Source organism: Rutilus rutilus (genome assembly GCF_951802725.1).
Source record: "Rutilus rutilus genome assembly, chromosome: 7".
Taxonomy (NCBI): domain Eukaryota; kingdom Metazoa; phylum Chordata; class Actinopteri; order Cypriniformes; family Leuciscidae; genus Rutilus; species Rutilus rutilus.
Window position 1 is genome coordinate 26,938,227 of NC_140221.1, and position 23,948 is coordinate 26,962,174.

General features: G+C 37.3%; 1 protein-coding gene across 9 annotated transcripts in view; it reads left to right on the plus strand.

Moving 5' to 3' along the window:
• The window catches only part of arhgef28a (Rho guanine nucleotide exchange factor (GEF) 28a), a 44,385-nt gene extending 21,316 nt beyond the window's left edge, over positions 1–23,069 (plus strand). For 7 of the 9 annotated variants that reach the window (XM_084415283.1, XM_084415284.1, XM_084415287.1 and 4 more), the window contains 12 exons: positions 978–1,103; positions 1,213–1,330; positions 1,425–1,676; positions 1,806–1,882; positions 2,526–2,704; positions 2,886–2,977; positions 3,431–3,613; positions 4,362–4,606; positions 6,985–7,032; positions 9,083–9,598; positions 15,975–16,299; positions 19,974–23,068. In XM_084415283.1, coding sequence (XP_084271409.1) covers positions 978–1,103; positions 1,213–1,330; positions 1,425–1,676; positions 1,806–1,882; positions 2,526–2,704; positions 2,886–2,977; positions 3,431–3,613; positions 4,362–4,606; positions 6,985–7,032; positions 9,083–9,598; positions 15,975–16,299; positions 19,974–20,131 — 2,319 coding nt within the window. In that variant the 3' untranslated portion in view covers positions 20,132–23,068. Of the gene's footprint in view, positions 1–977; positions 1,104–1,212; positions 1,331–1,424; positions 1,677–1,805; positions 1,883–2,525; positions 2,705–2,885; positions 2,978–3,430; positions 3,614–4,361; positions 4,607–6,984; positions 7,033–9,082; positions 9,599–15,974; positions 16,300–18,924; positions 18,990–19,973 lie in introns of all 9 variants that reach the window. The other 2 variants (XM_084415289.1, XM_084415291.1) reach the window with 2 other exon arrangements.
• The last annotated feature ends 879 nt before the right edge of the window (positions 23,070–23,948 follow it).

A 23,948-nucleotide genomic window follows, 5' to 3' on the forward strand; every position in this document is an offset into this window, starting at 1 on the left:
TATTTACTGTATTAGTCAATAGAAATATAACTGATCATTGTAAGTTTATGTTAGCTCTGGACTTTTGATTTTAAAAATGTATTAATAAATGTTAAAATTAATATTTTAGATTATATATTTTTTTATTGATAATCATGATAACCAATGTAGTTAACAAGCGTTAACAAATTGAGCCTCATTGTAAAGAATACCATTTAATCAGATATTATGGCAGAACCGTGACCAAGCGGTTTGCCTATTAGGGTCGGAGTTAAGCCTCCTTGGCACATTCATGAGAGAAGCAGCAATGAACAAATCCTTCTTTTGAGTCAAATATTTTCATTTGAGATTGTACTACAAGCACACTCCAGACACGTTTTGTGAACTATGACTTAACTTGCTGCATAACTACCAGAATACAAAAACATTGTTGGAGAAACTAACTAGCTAGTCACGACTGTTTCCCAAAACCACAGTAACTTTGTTGCACATCTATTGCTTGAACCACGTCGGTTTAACAATAGAACTGCCATTAATTACTTCCCGCAGGTTTGATTCAGTCATGGTACATCATACTCCTGGGTCCACCCAGGGTACTAGTGCATATTCTCACATGTGACGTTTTTTTCCCCCGAATGGCTTAGCTCTAAAAACATGCAATATGTGTTCTCATTAACAAAAGATATATGTTGCAAGCTGATAGAGGTAAGAAACCCAGCAACCACCTGTATCATAATTAAATATTTGATGTATCATTGACATAATCCTTATACTCTTTTGATAAGTGAAAAAGCTGTAGAGACGATAAAGACAAATAAATGAATGCGTCATTAGAGTTATGCAGCTAAACATGGTAACCCCTTTCACCCTACACCATCTAGAGTTTCATGCCTGAATTTATTTATATTGAATGACAGATATAGATTGTACATAAACATATAAAACATAAGAACTACATCATGGGAAACATCATAGGTGTGTGTTTGTTTTCATCATAGTTCTCCCAGGAGAATGCAGAGAAGATGAAGCAGGTGTATGGTGAGTTTTGCAGTCATCACACAGAAGCGGTCAGCTACTTCAAAGAGCTTCAGCAGCAGAACAAGAGATTTCAGCTCTTCATCAAAGTAAGATTCAAATGACACAATGACTAAATCAGTCGCATACTGATGTATTATGGATGCTTTCAGCAGCACTGAATTTCAGTTAGTCACTCTAATCTTTTTGGTTCCACAGCAACAGAGTAGCAACTCATTGGTAAAGAGGCGAGAAATCCCAGAATGCATTTTGTTAGTGACACAGCGAATAACGAAATACCCTGTCCTCCTGGAGAGAATACTGCAGTACACAGAGGGTATTATTCCTCACCTACACACACACACACACACACACACAAAATCACAACCAAACATTTGTTTAGACTCAGTTTCTTTTGTTATTTGTTTCAGAGCACACAGAAGAGCATGCTGACCTGTCTCGTGCGCTAGTCCTGATCCGAGAGCTGATCTCTGCTGTGGACCAGCACGTGAGTCAGTTCGAGCAGAACCAGAAGCTGAGTGAGGTCCTGGGCCGCATGGAGAACAAGTGTACTACCAAACTGAAGAGCGGTTACACCTTCCGCAAGCAAGACATCACCAGCGGCAGGGCTCTGCGGCACCAGGGCTCGCTGCTCTGGAAGACGGCCACAGGAAGACTGAAAGGTGATTGTCCAATGAAACGGTCACAACACATCACGCAGTAGTCAATATGAAAGACATATGAACAGCCATTTGTACTTAATTCTGGTTAAGTAGATGAAATATCTGATGACATTATTTGATCATCCACAGATGTTCTGGCGTTTTTGCTGTCTGATTCATTGGTGTTCCTTCAAGAGAAAGATCAGAAATACATCTTTGCCACTGTGGTTGGTTTCTGAGATTACAATGTGTTTTCATCTCTATAAAGCAAACGCTACTGGTCAGGAGTTTGGGTTTGGTAAAAATGTCTTTTCATGTTTTTTAAATAAGTAGTATTGCAAAATATTAATGACATTTCAAATAACTGTTTTCTATTTTAATTCTTTTAAAATTATTATTTATGAATTTTCAGCTGCCTTTACTCCAGTCTTCAATGTCACATGATCCTTCAGAAATAATTCTAATATGCTGATTTGGTGTCTAAAATGTTGAAAACAGTTGTGCTGCTTAATATTTTTTTGTGGAAACCATGGTACATTTGTTTTTTTTTTGTTTTTTTTTTATTCTTTGATAAATAGAAAGTTCTAAAGAACATTAATTTGAAATAGAAATATTTTGTAACATTGTACATGTCTTTCTTTACTGTTTCTTTTGATCTATTTAATGCATCTTTGTTGAATAAAAGTATTCATTTCTTTAAAAAAAAGATCTTAATGACCCCAAACTTTTGAGCAGTAGTGTAACTATTTGTATTCAGGGAATATATTTGATCATATTCTATATCACACTTCTATTAAGTGTGCATTGAATGACAGTTTGTTTTCGTGTAAAGTTAGATATGTTATCTTACTCACTTGCACTGTTTCTCAGGACCAGAAGCCTCCAGTGATCTCTCTGCAGAAGCTGATAGTGCGGGAGGTGGCCAATGAGGAGAGAGGCATGTTTCTGATCAGCGCATCTTCAGCTGGGCCTGAGATGTATGAAGTGCACGCTGCTTCTAAAGATGAACGCAATGCTTGGATGAGACTCATCAGAGAGGCTGTGGAGAGGTGTGTAGTGATGAGGAGGGCAGTACTGTTCCCATCACCATAACACCATAAGATGAAACATGTCGTACTTGTGTATATTGAATCTTCTCTACAAGGACAGCTGAGAGGAAAAAAAATCTCTCTTCAACTTTTGTTGTAGTGTGTGATTTGACTAATTTTTAATTATATTTGTTTTGCTAAGTTGCCCTGAAGAGGAGGATGAGACTACGAGTGAATCAGAAGAGGAAAAGAGAGTTACCGAAGCAAAGATCCAAAAGATTCACAGGCTTCAAGGTAAGCAACCAGCTATGCTGATGAATCCAAAGACGGTTTATAATAGCTGAAATGTTTAACTTATAATACCTAGATATATCTATCCATTAGCATTGCCATTCATCTTAATTTATCTTACATTACTATGGAATTGCAGGAAAATGACGTTCTGACAAATGGTTATGGCACCTCAAGAATGCACATAATCCCAAACCCTTACTGCCCTACTGTATACTGTCGGTGCATGCATTGATAAGTTCATTTCATGCTTTAAGAGCTCTCAGAAATAATCTGTTACTGGTAAAACATCTAATAATAAAATTAAATGCATCTGATTTTTGAATGCTGCTTGCAAAGAAACAAATATTTCACCAGTCTCTTTCGAATAGCAGTCAATGAGTGGTGTAGCTTCATTTGCGTCAGCTAAAGAACTTTTTTATTTTTAACATGACAACCGACCATGTTCTTTCACAGAGTCTCTGTGCGGCCACGATCATCTCATCTGTGCCAATCTGGAGGAGAAGCTCCACATCTACGCCGAGCTGTCAGTCATGGCAGGACAGCGCGAGGCAGGTCCAGATCCAAGGCTGCTGGTACGGCCCAGCACTGAAGACATCCCCCAGGCTGGAGTACTGCTCGGCGCTGCTCTTAAAGAGGGTGGGAGTCTGCTGAGAGACACACGTCAATACATACACTACCATTCAAAAGTTGTGAGGTCAAAACAGTGTTGCACTGTTCAAAAGAGTGGGGTCAGAAAGATTTAAAATAATAATAATTTTTTCAGCAACGATGCATCAAACTAATCAAACGTGACAGTAAAGACATTTATGATTTACCAAAAGATTTCGATTTCAAATAAATGCTGTTCTTTTGAAATTGTATCAGAATTTCTACAAAAATTCTGTTATCAACATTGATAATGATCAGAAATGTTTTTTTGAGCATCAAATCAGCATATTAGAATGATTTCTGAAGGATCATGTGACACTGACGACTGGAGTAATAATGCTGAAAATTCAGCTTTGCCATCACAGTTTTGCCAACTAATTACATTTAATATGAAAGCCTATTAAAATAGAAAACAGTCATTTTCAATTGCAATCACATTTTAAAATATTACTGTTTTACTGTATGTTTGATCAAATAAATGCCTTGGTGAGCATAAGACACTTTCAACAACAAAATATCTAACCATTAAAACAATTTAGAGTATATTATGCACATACTCACACCCATAGATTTATAGACACAATATGCTTCACTTTTTCAATACTTTTTAACCTTACTTTTTAACAATACAAGTTTTTTTTTTTTTTTTATGTTATTGAACCACAATACACACAACTGCATGCATAGCCATCTTGACAGTTATTAATATCGCGCTGTCACACTCTCTGTTTATTAGCGGAGAACCTGAGAGCAGCTCTCTCCTCTCACTGTGCTTCTGCTGCCGTCCTGTCTGGTCCAGAAGAACAGACTCAATCTGAGCCCTGTGGTTCCTCCTCGCCTCAGCCTCCTGACAACCAGAGCCCACTGACGGACACCCACCACAGTGAAGAAGAGGAGGAGGAGGAGTGGAGAGGAGAGGATGGCTTAAAAACCCAGGCCTTTAATCACAGTGCGGACGCTGATCACAATATTCAGCTGAAGGTAAATGTGAACTGGATCCTGCTCGGAAATAGCACTTAAAGGATAATTCCGGTATTTAGCACTTTGAGTCTCTTTTCTGGTTTGTTTTGGATGAACTATAGTGGTGGACACAGAAATTTTGACGATGGGTCCTGTCTCGACTTTTTGACTCGTTTAGAATCGCCCTTGACCGCTTCAGAGTGGCTGGCTACAGGCATGCACAAAAATGTCCTTAAAACAACCCTTAACGTTCGTTTTCACATCGTTTTCGGTGTGCAACTCACCGAGTGGTTAGTGATGTTCCAAAACAAGTAGCGTAGCAAAATACAGTTTCTGTCGTGTTTTATTTGGCATTTTGTAAAATCCCATTGATTTCTGTTGGAGGATTTATCGAGCGGAAGTTTACATGTGGTTGTGAGGTATCTGAAAAAATAGTTCCACTATAGCAAATAACACGGATTGAAATCATACATTGCGCCGATATATTTGTTTTTAATCATCAATGAAAACCACTAACCACTCTGTGAATTGCGCAGTTTTGAAAACGAACGTTAAGGGTTGTTTTAAGGCCATGTTTGTGCATGCCTGTAGCCAGCCACTCTGAAGCGGTCAAGGGCGATTCTAAACGAGTCAAAAAGTCGAGACAGGAGTCAGGACCCATCGTCAAAATTTCTGTGTCCACCACTATAGTTCATCCAAAACAAACCAGAAAAGAGACTCAAAGTGCTAAATACCGGAATTATCCTCTAAACACATTTAAATGGCCATCATTTGCACAAGAGTTTACTACTAGAAAATGGATTGTGGTAGTATAATGTCACCGCATGATTGATTACTAATAGAAATATACAAATATGGGTTAAAAATATTGAATATTTTCCAGTATTAGTGATTTAAATTTTGCAGCATAAGAGGTAGAGTCACCCTGTATAAATAATTCACATTCTTCTTCCACTATCACATCTCAATCTTTTGTGTTACTAAGTATTAATGAGCTTGAAATAAGAGGAGTCCATTTTACTGCCTCCAGGGTCCCGTTTCATTAAAAATAAAAGCGAAGAATTAGGCTTTCATTTTCTTGGATCTATTTTCTGCTGTCTTGTGGTGCGCTGCACAGTATGTCATGCTGATTAGGTTTTTTTGTGCTGCTGACATGGGCACAAGCTCATGAAAGGAGATATTTAAATATTTACAAGGTATTTACCATTTATTGTTAAAAAAGCAAGGGATTCTTGTGTTTTACTGGATTTTAAATATTTATTTTGGACACATACAGGACTTAGATTAGGCCAGGATTTGGCCTTAGTTCAATTAGGACATTTAAGTAGCTTTTATAAATGTGCCTTTAAAAATGACTGGTGTGCATCTTGAGACAAAACAATGGAAGTGACATTTTAAGTTGCTTTCAGTTAAAAAAGCAACTCAAACATGTATTTTAGTCTGGGACTAGGCTTAAGCCTTGTCTGTGAAACCGGGGTTGATTTGGGTTTTAAGATTTAGATTGCCATTCATATTTACTTATATTTGTTTTCAGTTCAGTTATCATAGATTTTGGCCAAATCTGTCCTGTTGCACATAAGCAATTCCTAGAAAAACAGCAAACAAAAACATAGTTTTGTGTCCACCAGGTGGTGCTATAAACTTGATATTGACATAGACAGGGCATAAATCTTGCCTTAAGAGGGCAGACTTGTTTGTGTTGATTTCAACACAAAAGAGTGTGCTTATTGCAACTCTCTCTTCACATTTCTATTTCCACATTACAGTCCACTAACATCCAGATGTGCAGATTGTGCACAAATAATATTAATTCTCACTCAAAAAAAAAGATTTTAGCCCAACACAATGTTGAATGGATCTAGGAAACTAACATCTAGGCATAACAAACATTTTAACTCCCATTAAGAAATCACCCTATCACTTTTTGGGAGGTAATCAGTACCCATGGCTTATTGTGTCCCCCCACATTACTCATACATCCTTGAGTGAACGCTTTGCCTCACTCATTTATAAACCTACTTGGCTGGGAGGCTGTTTTCTTTAACTCAGGTCACCGCCGCGTGTTTCCTGTGCCGTCTGTTGACTTTGTAGATAAAGAACCAATTGGTGTTTGAGTCAACAGATGCTGAAGTTTTTTAATCATCTTTAGAAAACAGCTGAAGTAAACCCAACGTTTGCAGTTTCGTAAAATGTGCTACAAGAAGCAGATGTCTGGCAAAAAAAATAAATGAAATGTATTGCACTGTTGTTTGTGATAGAATGGAACATATTGCTATACTGCTCACATCTATGCTGTTATCTTTCGAGTAGTAGACTAGATGTGTCAGATTAAAAAAAGTCTTAGTTTTGGTTTAGAGTTCTTTACTTTTTCTTGCTGATTGTTTGTTGTCTTAATGCAGGTGAGTCAGAGTGTGCAGAGCTTGACTCAGCTGCTGTACAGTCTACAGGTGAGCTCATGTCACACAACCACATACCAACTGAAAGAATAATTATAGTGGACAGGCCTTACGTCAGACACACATAAACACGCGATATGACTACGTTGTAATAGCTCTGTCCAAGCCTTAAGTTTCATCGCCTGAACATGTTTGACCAACTATGTGGCTTTATCTCTTATTTAACTCACTGTGGTTTGGATATATAATAGGATGTGTTGTAATGCAGGTGATGCTGGATGTAGACATAAGTGACACACCTGTGAAAGGCTCTTAAAAGAGATCGTCCTTCTTTTTACAAAACATTGCCATTTCCTAGCTATTTTAGATATCATTGTCAAAGGGATAGATTTGGATGCATTTTTATTGTTTGTTTGTGAGTAGGCAGACATAATAGAGCTGCTCAGTCATGATGTCAATTTGTAGGTTAACCTGGAAGGCTAATTCAAAATGGGTTCCCTCTGGAATACCGAATGGGTTTTTAGAATAACTGTTTGATTCATGAGTCAAATAAAACTTTGACATTTTGTTCTACAGCATAATGTACACACATAGTCAGACCTCAAATGTGAATTTGTGTGCTTTAAAAACAGTTGATGGCAAACTGCTACACAAGGACTACAGCTACTACTTTTCAAATGTTAGGGGTCAGTGTTTTTTTTTATTAATACTTTTATTCAGCAAATGTGACAGTAAAGACATTATAATTTTACAAAAATATATACAGCAAATGCTGTTCTTTTAAACTTTCTATTCATCAAAGAATCCTGAAAAATATGTATTAAGAATTCTACAAAAATATTAAGCAGCAATCAGCTTTGCCATCACATGAATAGATTACATTTTAAAATAGGAAACAGGTAAATTTGAATAATCTTTCACAATATTACTGCTTTTACTGTCTTTTTGATTAAATAAATGCAGCCTTGCTGAGCATAAGAGACTTTTTACCCTGATATTACAGTATGTTTACATGATTGACAAATCAGCCAACCATTTTTCTCTATAAAGGCCAACAGTTAACTATGTCAACACTTAAAACCACGAGAGAGAAAAAGGTTTAGCTTGATTGAAAATGTAACAGTTTTCAAAGTCAGTTTTCTCTGATCATGAATCTGAACCTGAGCATAGACTTACATTTTTAGCAACATGCATTTGAGTTATGATAGTAATTTGTGTTGTAGAACAAAACGTGAAAGTAATTCTTCAATGTCTTCAAGTATTGTAAACCACAGACCTTATTTTACTCATAAATCGTAAACTGCTGTGCTAAAAACCCATTAGATATACCAGAGGGAACCAGTGTCTAAAAGTGATCATTTTCCTCAGGTTAAGGACTAAAAACAGCTCTATTTAACAAGTCACTAGAGACAACATGAGAGAAGAGTTTAAAAACACATATCTCAGATGCAATTTGTGGATGGGGCTCGTGTAAGTGGATTCATATACATCACCATTCAAAAGTTTGGGCAATGTATGATTTTTTTTTTTTAATAAGTTTCTAATGCTCACCCAGGCTGAATTTATTTGATCAAAAATATAGTATAAACAGTAATACTGACATTTTACTACAATTTTAAATAACTGTTTTCTAATTTAATATATTTTAAAATGTAATTTATTCCTCTTGTGGCAAAGTCTTCAATGACACATGATCCTTCAGAAATCATTCTGATATACTGATTTGGTGCTTAAGAAACATTTCTTATTATTACCAATGTTGAAAATAGTTGTGCTGCTTAAAATGTTTGGGAAACAGGGATCATTTTTATTCTATTAATAATTCTATTCTGATAATATTATTTTCCTTAAAAAAATCTTACTGAACCCAAACTTTTGAATGGTAGTGCACTTGTAGCTTAAAGAGCCAAAAAGAAGGACTTTACCTTTTGATGATACAGGTCGGATGAATTGAGGGTTGTTGCCTACCTAGTGATGGTTTAGCCGAGACACTACACACTGGCGTTAGCTAATTCTGGAGAGAAGAGCCATTGTTAGCAGTGATAAAAGGTATCTCACCGTTGATCTCCTTTACATTAATACTCTCGCTTTTTGTGAATAGGCCGCAGTCACCATCCAAGACAGTTGCTTTGAAGTCCAGAGGCTCCTCCTCCTCCTGTTATCAAACACCTCCTCTCACCCACACTCCCGCCCACTGCCCATCGCTCGCAGCAGCCAGGCCCTGCAGGAGCAGGAGCGCCAGCGGGAGGTGGAGCGGCGTCGGGAGGAGCTGGCGGACGTGGCCCGTCTACGGGGCACCCTGGTACGAGAGCGGCAGCAGTGGGACCGAGAGTGCCAGGTGCGGCAGATTCAGCAGTCGGAGCTGGAGACGTCATTGGAGCAGAGGGAGCTGTTGTGCCACCTAGAGGAGCGGAGGCTGCAGAGCGAACGACAGGAACTCCATGAGCAGCTGCAGGAATACCAGCAAAGCCTGGAGAGGCTGCGAGAAGGTCAGAGGAGTGTAGAAAAGGACAAAGAGAAGCTGGAAACTCAGCGGAGGCTGCTGGAGAGTTTGAAGCATGGCTGCCAGCATAACCTGCCCACCATGGTCATACCACTAGATGGACAGCAGACACAGGTAGGATCAGTGAGTGGATGGGAATGTGTCGGACTCAGTGGTGGTCTGTGTGATGTGTAAATTAAAGTCACCATGAGCCACCATGAAATCAAAACTGAAAATTCTTACCCTTTATGGAATATTGTAGTGTTTTTTATAGAGGTCGACCGATAGTGGATTTTACCGTTAACGATACCTAGGTTGGACCACGCTGGCCAATAACCGTTTAATCAACCGATAGTTTGTAAAATGGATACCGAATGAAAACAAAACATAAAATAGTGCTAAACTTTATTACAAAAATTGAAAAAACAGTACTGAACCACGAAAATGTACTGTACTTTTTAAATATAAACAGTATTAATATATTAATTAAACCTGTTAGTTCATAGTGCATTAACTTATGTTAAGAGATACAGCTTTAAAATGTTAATTTCAACATTTACTAATAGATATTTACAATGAACAATACTGACCCTTAGTTAATGTTGCAAGTGGAATCTTATTGTAGTGTTACCCTTTCATAGAAATCCAATCATGCTGAATGATGACCAGCTTTAAATATCTACACAAAGGCCAGAGCATTGAAATTAAACGCATATGTATATTGTATGTTTACTCTCACACTTTATTTGCTTCTGTTTTAGAACACTTTATTATCTAATAAAAATAGCAAAATATGTATTATAGTGGCGATTAAAAAAAAGAACTGATATCGAATGCTTTTCAGCTTTTTTTGTGTATGTTTCTGGCTGCATGAACATATCAGTTTGCTTTCTCATGTCTCTAGATTTACATATGCAGCTTCCCTGCATATCAAATGCAAAGAAGCAACCAGCTGGATAAAAACAAATGCAAATAGATGGTAACAATCGTGACATTAAATATTTGGGTTGGGCTTGTATGCGGTTTGTCACATTGTTTTAACCGCTTGAGGTACTAATGTTAGCATCCTCTCAGCCTTGACTGCAAACTGCTGTTCTCCATTAATGCTGCATCTAGTCAACAAATGAATTACTTTATAATGATATGAAAACTTCACGCACCGTATGCGTTTACCTGTATAATTGCAAGGTGGGATGACAGAAACTTGAGATTTCCCATTAAATTGAACCTGACAGCTCTGAATATCAGTCAGTTTTGTAGGCCACAGTGACTTCAGGGTTGGACAAGAACTCAGAAACAAAATATTATTATTCATTTACATATACAATACATATTATTGAAATTAAACAAAAATGTCTTTGTAGCATACATTAACGGTGATCATTTTTTGACATCTATAGGTTTGAGAAACTGCCTCTAATTATTGCACTTGATTATGATTGCAAATTTTAAATCTTCTTTTTTTAACCATGTTTTTGAAAGAAACTTGTTGTCATTCATATTCTGGTTGGTCAGTTTGCACATCAGAGAAGACTCGGCACTTTGTCAGATTTCGCTGGCTTTTGTACAATGATTTGAATTGGCTTAGAATACCACATAGGAGAATCTACTTTAAAACACCTTTATACATTTGTGTTATGCGCATTAATTGAAAGTAGTTTAATTTAGAACAATTTGTGAGGAGACTGCAGCTCTCTTGCTTCCTGTGATGGATTGCCACCAGTGCCACTAAGGCAGCTTTGCTGTAGGGCCATTGTAGTTTCTGCCTGTTTGTTCTATATGCATGTTCTTCGTATATGTTTGTATGTGTTTGAAATATTTCTAAAAGCTGTAGCTGTGAGCTGTGGGAATGTCATAAAAGCCTTCGTGCACAGCTTGAGTCTGGAGACACAGCTGTCTTCTAAATGCTGACATATTTCTTTGCTCCTCTGCTCTTTCCTCCTTTACTCTGTTGCCAAAACACCCAGGTAGTGATGTCAGAGGATAGCGCTCCCAAATCCTCTCTCATCTGACTTTGAAGATGGAACAAAACTGTCAGTTATGAATTCAAGGCTGAGAAACTATATTTCCTGTTTTTCTTGATCCCATTTGCTTTCTTTTTTGGTCATGTAAAAAGACCTTCTATCTGTTCTTTCTTTCTTTCTTTCTTTCTTTCTTTCTTTCTTTCTTTCTTTCTTTCTTTCTTTCTTTCTTTCTTTCTTTCTTTCTTTCTTTTCCTTAAAATGTTCAGCTGTTTTTGCATTCTTTCTCTCTCTGTACCATTAAAAAGTTTGGGGTCAGAAAGATATTTAAAAAGAAATCCAGTCTTCAGAAATCATTCATGTATGGTGATTTGGTGCAAGAAACATTTCGAATTGCGATTTCGATACTTTTCCTGAAAAGGCAGAAACACTCAAATATCATTGCTGTGCTTTATTTTAAAACCGGGACAACATTCTAATCATATAACACACTAATAAATGAACATATGAACAGCAGATATATTAAACATTTGAACAAAATATGAAATATAAAAATATAAAAAATAAATTAGACCAATGACATTCAAGGTAAAAAATTTTTTAGCAGCATTATGAGGATAATGCCCATAGTTAGCCTACTATTTCTCTAGATAGCCTTGTCAAACTACGGTGGTGCAAAATAGTGACTTGTCACAAAATAAACCATAGCCTTCTCATTTGACTTGAGGGCATGAACGTGATCATGTTATCTTTCACATACTAACCTGTCGGTCTTTAAACTCCTTGTACAACTCGCCGTGCTTGTCGGCCAAGTGTTTCGCCAGGTTCGAGGTGTTGGCTCCCTTTGTTTGCATTTGTTTGTAGCACTGACGACAAACAGGTCTCGACTTATCGGTAGCTTTGCCCTCACTGTCAGCAAGGTAGGCAAAGTACTTCCATATTTCACTCCTCGCGTCATCTTTTTCTACCAGTCGTGGACCGGCGGCCACAGTATCACTTGTGCTCGCACATGCAGCCATCTCGCTGTAGTGTTTGTCACATGACAGCTGCAGCTTCTTTGCTGCGTGCGTGAGGAGAAAAAACACAGACGTCCATAGGGAGGCACTGGAAGCGTGCATTGCACACCAACATGAAATGCGTCTCTTACAAATCTGGAACGCGGTCATTCTACGAATAAATTTAGGAATCGTGACGTTTTTAATTTCAGAGAATCGTGATACTTTTGAAGTATCGGTGCACCGTGCAACACTACATGGTTGTGCATGATTTGGCAATAGGGGACAACCTATACACGGGTCAAAATTGGGCAGATTCCCTGAACTTTTTTAAAACGTGTTTGAAAATGATCGGTAGGTTGGGAGGTGCTCATAGTGTGCCCGGCTCGGCTCGTAATTCCTCTCGCACAATGCGAGCCGTGACTATACGAGCATCAACAATTTCCACATGATTTTCCCGAGAGAAAAAAAAATGGCCTGCGAGCTCGTACGACTGCAAAAATCGCACCAAATGTGGCTTTTACACCGAAGGAGCATTTTGGTAGTTTGTGTAACTATTGGTGGAAGTACCTGCTTTTTGGCATGTTCGCACCGCAGGAACTGGGAACAATTTTAGTCTTAGGAATGCCTTTTGGGAGGACTAAATTAGCTCCTACTTCAGAGGAGGGTCTAACCCAGCACAATAGGAACTACCAGTGAGGTAAGTGTATGTTGATTGGCCGAATGCATGCCATACGAAACAAGCCGTGTGAACACACAGTTTGCATGTACTCACTCCACGAACATGGACAACAGTGATGGATGGACCAACGCCAAAATCCAGGCACTTAACCTTTACGCTACAGAGTTACTGACGTTGTTGAATGCTGCGCCTAAACGACGTCGCTGTCGTATGACTTTTGCCACTTCAGAGTTCCTCCTGGCAGTGCAATTGGGAACATTTAGTTCTCGGGGGACCGCCCTGATGGCTAGTTCCTAGAACTGTTGCGAAAGCCTCTTATGTGTGGTGTTTTTCTCTCTCTTTCTCTTTCTGTTTTTGAGATGAACAGTATTTTGGATGATTGGATTAAACCAACTGACCAGACCTCCCAAACACGCCTTGACAAATAAACAAGACTACGGCAAAAACCCAAACACAACGAATTTTATAAGGTCTAAAGCCAATGTTGCCTTTTCAGGCAGAGTCAAATCAGGTGTGGCAGTCCACTGAGAAGGAAAACATTTCATTCCTCGACCTCTTGTACACAGGGAGGATTCAGTTGTGGTCAAGCGCCTGTTTCTCACACACAGCTAAGCCTCTGATTCATTACCTGCGAAAATGAGAGTAATTCATGGCTCATCAGTCTTAGGCCGTGTGAGGTGGTCTAAGCTTCAACCTCATGACTGTGCGCTAATAAACAAGCTAATGATTAATTATAATTGAAAAGCCCCTACCAAGGCAAAATAATTAAAAACAACTCTTTGTACTTCATTCTGCAGGTCAGGGAAGTGATGTTTCATTTGGGTGTGTGGTTTGTAAAGGACTGTTTAAAAATGATCGGAAAGTGCAAGGGCGAGATGTAGGACAGTGGTGTCCATCTGATGGCTAACTTCTCTGTAGAGTCTTCACTACATACAGACACACAGTGTTGGGGAGTAAATAAAACTACTTGACTACATTGTTCAGTATGTGATAGTAGTTCAGCTGTTTTCAAAACACTGTAGTTTTTACAGTAATACGTTACTTTTTCAACAAGTAGCAGTGTCGTGCTACAAAATGCTGCTTGGCCATAATATTGTTGCACAACTGATAAAGTCTGATGAAGTCTACACAACAATATATTTGGTTTATTCATCACTGACACAGTGTTTGACTCACTTCTACTGAATACATTCTAAATTATGCCGTTTCCTAGTTTTACTTATACTTTGTTTTATCAGTTGTATTTACTGTAAGACGCCCATTGATTAAATCTTGTTAGAATTATTATTATTATTATTTTTTATTTTTTATTTTTTCATAATCAGTTTCCTAAATGCAGAGGTAGAGGCTGATCATTTTTTTATTTATTTTTTTACAGTTTGGGGTCAGTAAGATATATATTTTTTTTATTATTTTTTTTTTAAGAAATTAATTATTTTATTCAGTAAGGATGCATTCAAATTATCAAAAGTGACAGTAAATACATTTATAATGTTACAAAAGATTTAAATTTCAAATAAATACTTTTGAACTTTGCATTCATCACAGAATCCTGAAAAAACAACAAGGTTCCCACGAAAATATTAAGCAGCACAACCATTTTGAACCAAATTAGCATATTAGAATGGTTTCTGAAGGATCATGTGACACTGAAGACTGGAGTAATTATGCAAAAAATTCAGCTTTGCCATCACAGGAATAAATTACATGCTAAAATATATTAAAATAGAAAAACTTTTTTTATTTTATTTTTTATGAAAACATTATTTTACAATATTTCTGGTTTTACTGTATTTTTGATCAAATAACACACTTCTATCAAAAGCCTAGAAAAAAAACATTACCAGATAAAGATGCTTTTTGAAGTCCAGTTGTAAAAGAAAAGAAAAAACATTCCAGCTTTTTGAAGTCTTATGAATACAGCCAGAATATGAGAGGTAAAATCCTTCACAGCCTGTTATTGCTGTTACGTGGATTCCTCCTCAGAATGAAATCTTGACTTAAATAGCTTGTGAGTGTGTATCTTCCACCATCTTAGCTTTGACCTTTTGGGGAATATATTTCTGTAAGACTCTCCTACACACATGAACAATAGATCCACTTCAGGTCCAAGTTATTTGTGGTATTATTTGTGGGGGCCGATTAGCATAAAACAGTGATTTTGAGCTTGTGGGTTAATGATTCAGCCTGGCCTTAAATACATATGCAATACACATATTTAACCAACTGAATGAATGAGGAAAAGCTCAGGAAGAGAGGTGAAGAGGTGGATATGATGTCTGATGGCAAAAACATCATCATACTGTAGGCTCTGTTGTCAGTTTTCTGAAGTTAAGCAGCCATTTAGAAATGTGATCAAATGAAGTACACAAAAGAAAAGGCCTTTGGATGACTGATGATGTAATGTGGACGTAATACAAATTTATATAATTTATGCTAATAAAGGTAAGCTGGAAATTAAAACCAAATTTAATATCATGGCTAACCTCTAATTTTATAATTAACGTTTTCTTTAATGTTCCCTGATTACACTATAATTTAATTAAAACATTTAATAAATACACCATATTCTGTAAAGTCCACTTATGTTAGACAAGATTTCTTACAAGAATTATTTTCTCTTTTTAATTATTTATCTTATATTGTTTTCCACAATCTCACTCATAGAATTAAACAGCTTAAGTATGCTTACTACTTCTATATGTTCTATGTCATCATGACTTGTGAAGTTGTGTGTTATTAACATGATCCGATCCTGCAAAATTTCACATAAAGTGAGGTGCAGGAGTATATACTATAATTGCGTTGTTTCTAGAGTTGTATTGTGTAGATGATATAGTGATATGTGAGAGATGTGCATCTTTGTCGTGCAGGACGCTGGTCACCATCAGGACGAGCATGGATCCATTTTTGTGAACGAGGCAGCATTTATGTCTCCCTCTCTAAACAACCGGCACATCCACCTTCAACATCATCCACACCATCATCATCATCATCAGACTGTCCACCTGCACTCAGGATCTATAGGATTCTCAGATTCTCCCAGTGCTCAGAACAGTCTCAATTCACTCCTGGCACGATCCAACCACAGACAGAGCTCTGCTGGAGTGTCCGATGCTCCTGCAGGGCATGAGAGTTGGACCGGAGGAACAATGTACTCGACCCCTCTGAGAAGTCTAACAGAGAGCCCAAATAATGGTAATGTTTTTACTGCAATCACTTGTTACTTAGTTGTGTTGGCAGTATGTCAAGTCTTATGTCACAGTATGAGTATTTTGTAAGTTATTTTTGCTGAACATTCTCCAGCCCCGTATAAAAATATCTGCATTTCTCGGTAGTAAAAATAGTAATATTATGAAATATTATTGCAATTTGAATTAAAATGTCATTTATTCCTGTGATGGCAAAGTTGGATTTTCAGCATCATTACTCCAGTCTTCAGTGTCACATGATCCTTCAGAAATCATTAGAAACATTTCTTATTATCAATATTGAACACAGTTATGATGCTTAGTATTTTTTTCAGGATTCTTTGATGAATAGAAGGTTCAAAAGAACAGCATTTATTTGAAACAGAAATCTTTTGTAGCATTATAAATGTATTTACTGAATAAAAGTAAGTTTCTTTAAAAAAAAAAAAAAAAAAAATCTTAATGACCCAAAACTTATCAAATCTGGCTCAATGTAAAAAAGCTTCACATTATGTAACACTTGAGTTAAAAACAAGACTTAAAACAGGGATGCATTATTAATAATTGGATGAATCACATTTAAAGCCATTATAAAATACCTGTTGCAACATTACTTAATGGCAACCGTAAATAACCTACAGTTACAACCTGCACCAGACATTTGGTGTGCCACATCAAACTGTCCACACAGGAAACACCCATCTGCGACTCACTTTAGAGTATGTGCTAGTTTTCTGATTTAAAACCGTGTCACGGATATGCTGCAATATAAATGGTATTGCAGAATATCTAATGATTGACATATTTCTACCATTATATACCTGCCCATTCTGCTTGTTGACAACATGAAAAAAACAAGTTTGGCTTGATTTTCAGCTTTTTTTTTTCTTTTTTTCTTTTTTTTGTCGGGACGCAGATGCAAAAGGAAGAACTGATTACATCACATCTACTTGCGAATCATTATTAAAACTTGTGTTGCAGCAGCGAAGGTCGATTCGCCTTCTTTGTGTTGTTAATCTGTGTTTAATAACAAAGATTCATCCTCACTCTATCACACCCAGGTACAAACACACACAGATACACATCTGTCTCAGCGATCAATTGCACCTCTGTCTATTTACTGTCGGGATGACAGTGGCGTGTGAATCAAGGGCCGCCAGCTATGGGAGACTGATTGGAACATTGATCTAAAAAATCTTTACCGAGTGACCTGTCGTCTCACAAGAGCGAGGAGGGGAGAGGGACAGAAACTTATTCATCTGATATTTACTCATGAGCTGTTCGAGTTGTCTGTTTAACATTACGAATCGTCCCTCTCACACACACAAACGCATACACTTCATCTCTGTAATGTCTAAAGGTACTTGTTGAACATTTTAAAACTTGTATAATACAGTAAATAACACATCTTATTTACTTGCTTTAAATGTTGTATCCTGTGTATATTGATTGCCTCATTAACCCTCTCTCATTATTGACAGAGTGTGCACAAGGGTGCATGTTTAGTTAGATTAGGGTCCCACTTCCTAGCTTTATCATCTATAGAGTCTTTTTCAACATAAATATCCATAGTGTATATTTACCACATTTGTTTACCCAGAATCCCCTGCTTTCTACAAGAAAACTATATCAGTGTGTGCGTAATTGCATACTGTCTAAGCAGGTACTACATTTGAATTTGAACTTATTTCATGACCATTAAAACAGAATGTCCAATATGGTATGAATGAAATTCATTAAAAACTGTCGCGTAGCTTCACTACTATTCACAAATCCTCTCCCATGGCCTCATGGGATAGTAAAGTGTCCAGCAAATGCGCAGTTCAGAATCTCGGTGGAAGTAGTAAGTCATCCAGGGACTTTTCACCTACTGTTTTTCGAATACTTTGTATTCTATTGGCCTACTGTTTTTCCACAGTCTATATCGTAGGAAAGTATTTGATTTCGGATGCAGCGTTTGTCAGTCTTGACTAGTCAGTCTAGTTTGGCTGGTTGACATGGCTCAGTTAGTCTGTGCTGGTAGTAGCATTTTTCTCCATTGATGGGCATTTATTCAGGCAAAATGCAGATTTTTACAAGATATATATAAGCAGCACAACCATTTTCAGCATTGCTAATAATAAGAAATGTTTCTTCAGCATCAAATCAGCAAATCAGAATGATTTATGAAGGATCATGTGACTGAAGACTGGAGTAATGATGCAAAAAATTCAGCTTTACTGTGACAAGCAAAAATTACATTTCACATAAGATACTTTCAAAAAATACCATTAAAAATACATGTACTGGACACTATATCTGGAGGTTTTGTTGGGGCAACCAAACAAAGAAAAAAAAAGAAAGAAAAATAATCCACTAAAGATCTGAAGCAATTGGAAATGCAGTTTGCCCCTGTTGATATGACACCTCAAGTGAATTACATCATAAACATCTAGGGTCACAAAGATTATGTTGATGACGCATGCACAGGCTTAAACTGAAAAAGAAATTCCCTTATAGTCTACCTTCAAAATTGAACATTTGTTACCTGTCCTTCACATTATCCATTATCTCTCTATATATGAAAGCCTTGATTGAAGTGCCTGTTAAATCAACATGACTATAACACTGCTTTGTTTAACTGTTTATTCAGAGGTCAAGACCACAGCCTTACAATAGTCACTGTTTGACTGGGTCATAGTCCCTGTTGAGAAGCAGGTAATTAAATGTTAGAAGGATTCATCAGTTTCATTCACAACATCACATGAATGTAAATGACATGTGATGGCACTTGAGCTGTACCCCTTGTGTGGGTTACATTTTTTTGAATGCAGCAACATGAATATGAAGGTAATAGTTTGCTCGAAAATGTAAAACTTCCAACCCCTTATTATTTTCTTTGGTGAAACACAAAAGAAGCTTCTGTGCTCCATACAGTACAATGAAAATAGATGGCCTCAAAATTTGGTCTGTTCCTTACACATAGGAAGACCATCAATGAATACGGTCTTAAATTTCAATCTGTTCCTCACATGAAGACTTGCAATATAGACTTGCAACCATGTTCCTGGAGTACCCCCAAAACTTCACATTTTGCATGTCCCCATTATCAAACACACCTGATTCAACTCATCAGCTCATTATTATAGACTCTAAGCAAAGCCACGTGAAGGCAAGCCATGCAACCTTAGCCAGATAAAAGCGCAACACAGCGGTACGCAGGGAAGGAAACCAGAGGCCGTTTTTAACTTTGCGCACTTTCCGCTTTTACTTTGCGCACGAGCAGATCCATTTCTTCGCTAGAGAAGCGTTAAATTTTTCCACTTGCAAATTCCACCACGTAAATAGCAATCCGCCATGGCGCGAGCGCAACTGGCTTTTAAAGGGAATGGGAGATGAGACTCTGATTGGTTTATTGCATGTTACGCCCAAAACACAACCATTACTCATTAAGAGAATAGGGACAACTGGTCATCTTTTACTTTTGCTCATTTAATAAATCAACAACCCATCGTCTAATCTTCAACATGTTTGCTCTTAAACGTTCATTTTGGATTGGTATATTTTCAGTTCAGTTTACACTGAACAAAAACACTATTTTATAAGATAGGTCACTGACAATTGCTTGACAGGTATGATTTAGTTTGCTTCAGGTGACTATTGATGACGTAATGACTAATAACATCCGATTTGTCTTCACAGATGTGGGGCAGCTCAGCAATCTCCAAGGATCTTGGTCAGCCGAAGGAACAGGGCTGGGGCTTCCTCAAGCCGACGTCCTGCTTGTCAACCAGCCCTTTGTTACCATGGAGACAGAGAGCAGAGATACTGATGGAGAGGAGAACATTGTGTATCTCTGAAATGAACAAACAAGCTTTAGTTGGTTTTGAAACAAAACATTTGGACTTGGATTTGCAATTTGAGATTTGGATCAGGAGATGATCCCACTCTTTATTTGTGTGGGTATTTTTATTCTTTCATTCATCTTAGTACAGTTTTGGCCTTCTGTGACATTCTCCAGACTTCATAGCACTTACTTTGGTCCGTGTGTGAGATGGGACTTTTCGAGTGGCTGTGTTTTGCTTTATAGCCTGGAGCCTGCAATGACTGAATCAGGTTAGGCAGTTTCTGCACACGTTTACTCACACATACTAAAGTCCCCTCCCACACTGCTGCACAGTGTAGTTTTCTCCAACTGTTCATGTCAGCTTACATCAGGACACAAAAATACTGACCCTTTCGTTCAGTAGATGGACGATGACTTGGTTTATAAAAGCATTCTCTGCCTATTATATGAGTCAGGCTTATGTATGCGTGTGTGTTAGCGTGAGGAATCACATTATCTCCTCTTTCAAATTCAATCTCTCACTTTAGGAAATTGGTTTCACATGTATGGATAGAGGGGAATGTGTAAAATGTGTCCTCTTCTGAAACATTTCAGTTATTTGATGCTCACGAGACATTGCCTATGATGTCACATATGCAGTGAACATCTGAAAAGTCTCATCAGCATTCAGATTACACACTGGCATTCACCTTTATCTCTTGATACTTTAGGACAGTATGTTGTCATATCAGCCTGAAGGCTTTGTTCATGCATTTTGCATGTTGTCAGTTACATTATTCATTGTTTATTTTATGTGGATCAACATTTTCATCACTTTTTGGTCATACATAGGCTATATTTTTCTAAATAGCATAAATTCAGGCCTGCTGTAATTTCAATCACACTAAAATCCCTATTCAAATTCGAGCCATGATTATTATAAAAAAAAAAAGACTACAGACCAGTACTAGGGGTTAAACTGACAATAATTCAGTGTGTATTTGCTTTTTGCTAAGGCTTATCGCTGTTTTAAAAGCAGGTGCTTTGCTGCGCATGAGAACATTTGCTACCCTTTGTGTTTTGTTTCTTCTAAAGCATAGACCCTATTTATTGTTGATATTTTTAAGGAATAATTTTATGTACATAGAGCATGTTTTGTATAATTGTTGTATGTAGACGGGTGTAGTAAATGTTCATACATCACCTTGTGTATTTTTTCTTGTTTTAAATAATCTTCGTCTATTTTTTTTTTAGCATCCTGAAATCTAATATTTACAATGATGTGTTTATGTACTCAACTGCTAGATACCAGTTCCAAATAGATATTTTAAATTCGTTGTCGGTACATGTCATCTATGCATTTTTGAATGCAGGTCTAAATATGTCAACTTTGATTTCATGTTGACTTTAAAATACATAATTAAATTGTAACTTCTCATTATAGTCAAGTTTCCCTTTTAAGTAAGAATGCATTAAGGTACAGAATTGCAGTAGGGAGTTCTTTAAACATAATTTATCAAGACTGTAATTGCAAATGTCAAAATTATTTGTTAATTCCTCTTTTCATTACTGCAGCAAATGCATTTAGCTGAACAAGTAACGTGAATAAAATGAGCGACCCCAAACCATAACTCTAGAACCAACTGATTAATAATCCACAGGACAGTTTTTCAGTAGACTGTGAAATATTTATCAGTACAAGACAAAACACATGCTGCTGGGCAGAAAAATTTCATGCAAATGTGTTGGATTTTAGTTCAAAGTAGATGGCGTCCAATAGTTCAGAGTCCAAAAGTTTGCCTTTAGGGTAGAACTTCTAGAATTTCAAAGAACTGTAGGTCTGACCAAAATAAGGTGAATGCCTCACTGCAGATACGGCTACATTCAATTACTGTGTTTAAAATTGATAATCATAATGTCATATATTTTCATAATCTCTTATGTTTTATATATTTATGGTGACTATAACAAAACCACCTTTTTTTTCCTGTTTATCGCCCTCCCCCTGTTATTTAGGGACCTCTAAATGTTATTTGCACACACTAACAAAGTCAATATATAGTGCTGCTGAGTAATGCGTCTGTGGGTGGGGACAGTAGCCAACCGTACAAAACGCCTCCCCATGGCACCGTAATGACTTTAGGAGCAGTTCCACTGTAAACCTGTCATCCCAGCAAATAAATAACGGCCATTAACTAGCATCCCACCTATGGCCCCTTTCCTGTGCATACTACTCTACATATTACTCTGACGGGTGTGTTAATCTAGAGACACGAGAGGACATAAACATAATGAATATAAAAAATGGCTGCCAGGCGGTCTTTGATTTTGGAGGCCTAGAAATGGAACAAAAAAAGTTATATCTGCTACAAGACACAGAACGTATTTTTGCATTTTACGGATTTTTTTTTTTTTTTTTTTGTAAACGTGCTAGACAGAAATTTTTGACTAATTTTCTCATCTTTTACAGTGTCTTGCTCATGAGTGCTGCGTTGTAACACCTTAGAGCTTAAACCGCACCTCAAGAACCTGTTTTTTTTTTAAAGTTTTTTATTTCACTGTTCTGCTTCTTGCATTTTTAAAAGCCCCTTTAATTTGATTGTGGTGTTCCAATCGCTTATATTTAAGAGCAATGCAACTTTTCACTGTGTGTATCATTCTGCTTGTCTGTTTATTATGTGCCCTTCAAGTGGATTCAGAAATATCTTTATTAGCGAACAAGTGGAATCGTATTTAAAAGTTGCCAAATTGTGACATTGGAAGAGGCGGGTTAATTTAAAACATGGTGAAAACACTGACCCATAATAAAGATAATATCTATAATGTATATAGGTGAGCAGAAAGAATGTATATAATATGTATGCATTATATGTATATATATATATATAGGCTACTTACATGTTATGTTTCCAGCTTGAATTCGTCACGTTAATAACGAACACCTGATAAACGTTCAATACTAATGTTTAAAATAATGTAAATTACTCAGTATGAACTTATGAGTAAGCGATAAGAGTAATGTCAATACGGCTGTGAATTCCATTATGCAGCTAAACAATATTGCGTGTGTGATATTGTTCAATTGTTGTCATGTAAAAAAACAAAAACCAAACAAATGAGTTATACTTTGTGGGTGTCCTTTTCTGATGTGTTTTCCTCCCAAATATGTGTGTGGGGTTGAGAAAGGGTTTGGAGAAATAGATATACAGTACATATCATTTTATTTTTGTCATGTAACTTTTGGTAACCTGCGTGGGTATCAGTAAATCACACACTGACACATATCTGCACACAAAGCTCCCTTCAGCTACAAAGGAAAGCCGCATCCCTGTTTACTAAACACACAGTAATTACATACGCACATTACTGAGCTTTGATGATGGGCAGAGGCCCGCAGCCATCACGCACAATCAAGTGTTTAGTGCTCGCGGACTCTTTCATTTCTTTCTAATCCCTTCATTTCTCCATTCCCTCTTCCTCAGGGAGTGCCAATGCTGTCTTTCATCACTTGACAGAATAAGACAAGTACTTCCCAATTTGTCCTTCTTTAAGCCGTCACGAACACACGCACACACACAAGCACGTATGTTATCACCTCATGAGCTCCAGTAATTAGAGGATTCGGTTTGATTGAAGGCCTGTAACTTTAGTCTGCGTGTGGCTGATAGAGCAACATTTTGAAACCTTTTGTCCCATGTGAACCATGAAGTGTCCCTGTAATTCTGCCGTGGGTGTCAAAACCCGTCATCGACTCTTTGTAGTGGCGTGTGAGTGGTGTTATATACAGTAATAAAGTAAAGCTGTGAAAGGTGCTTAGGGAGTGGGTTTTAACATGGGTCAGCGGAGCACTT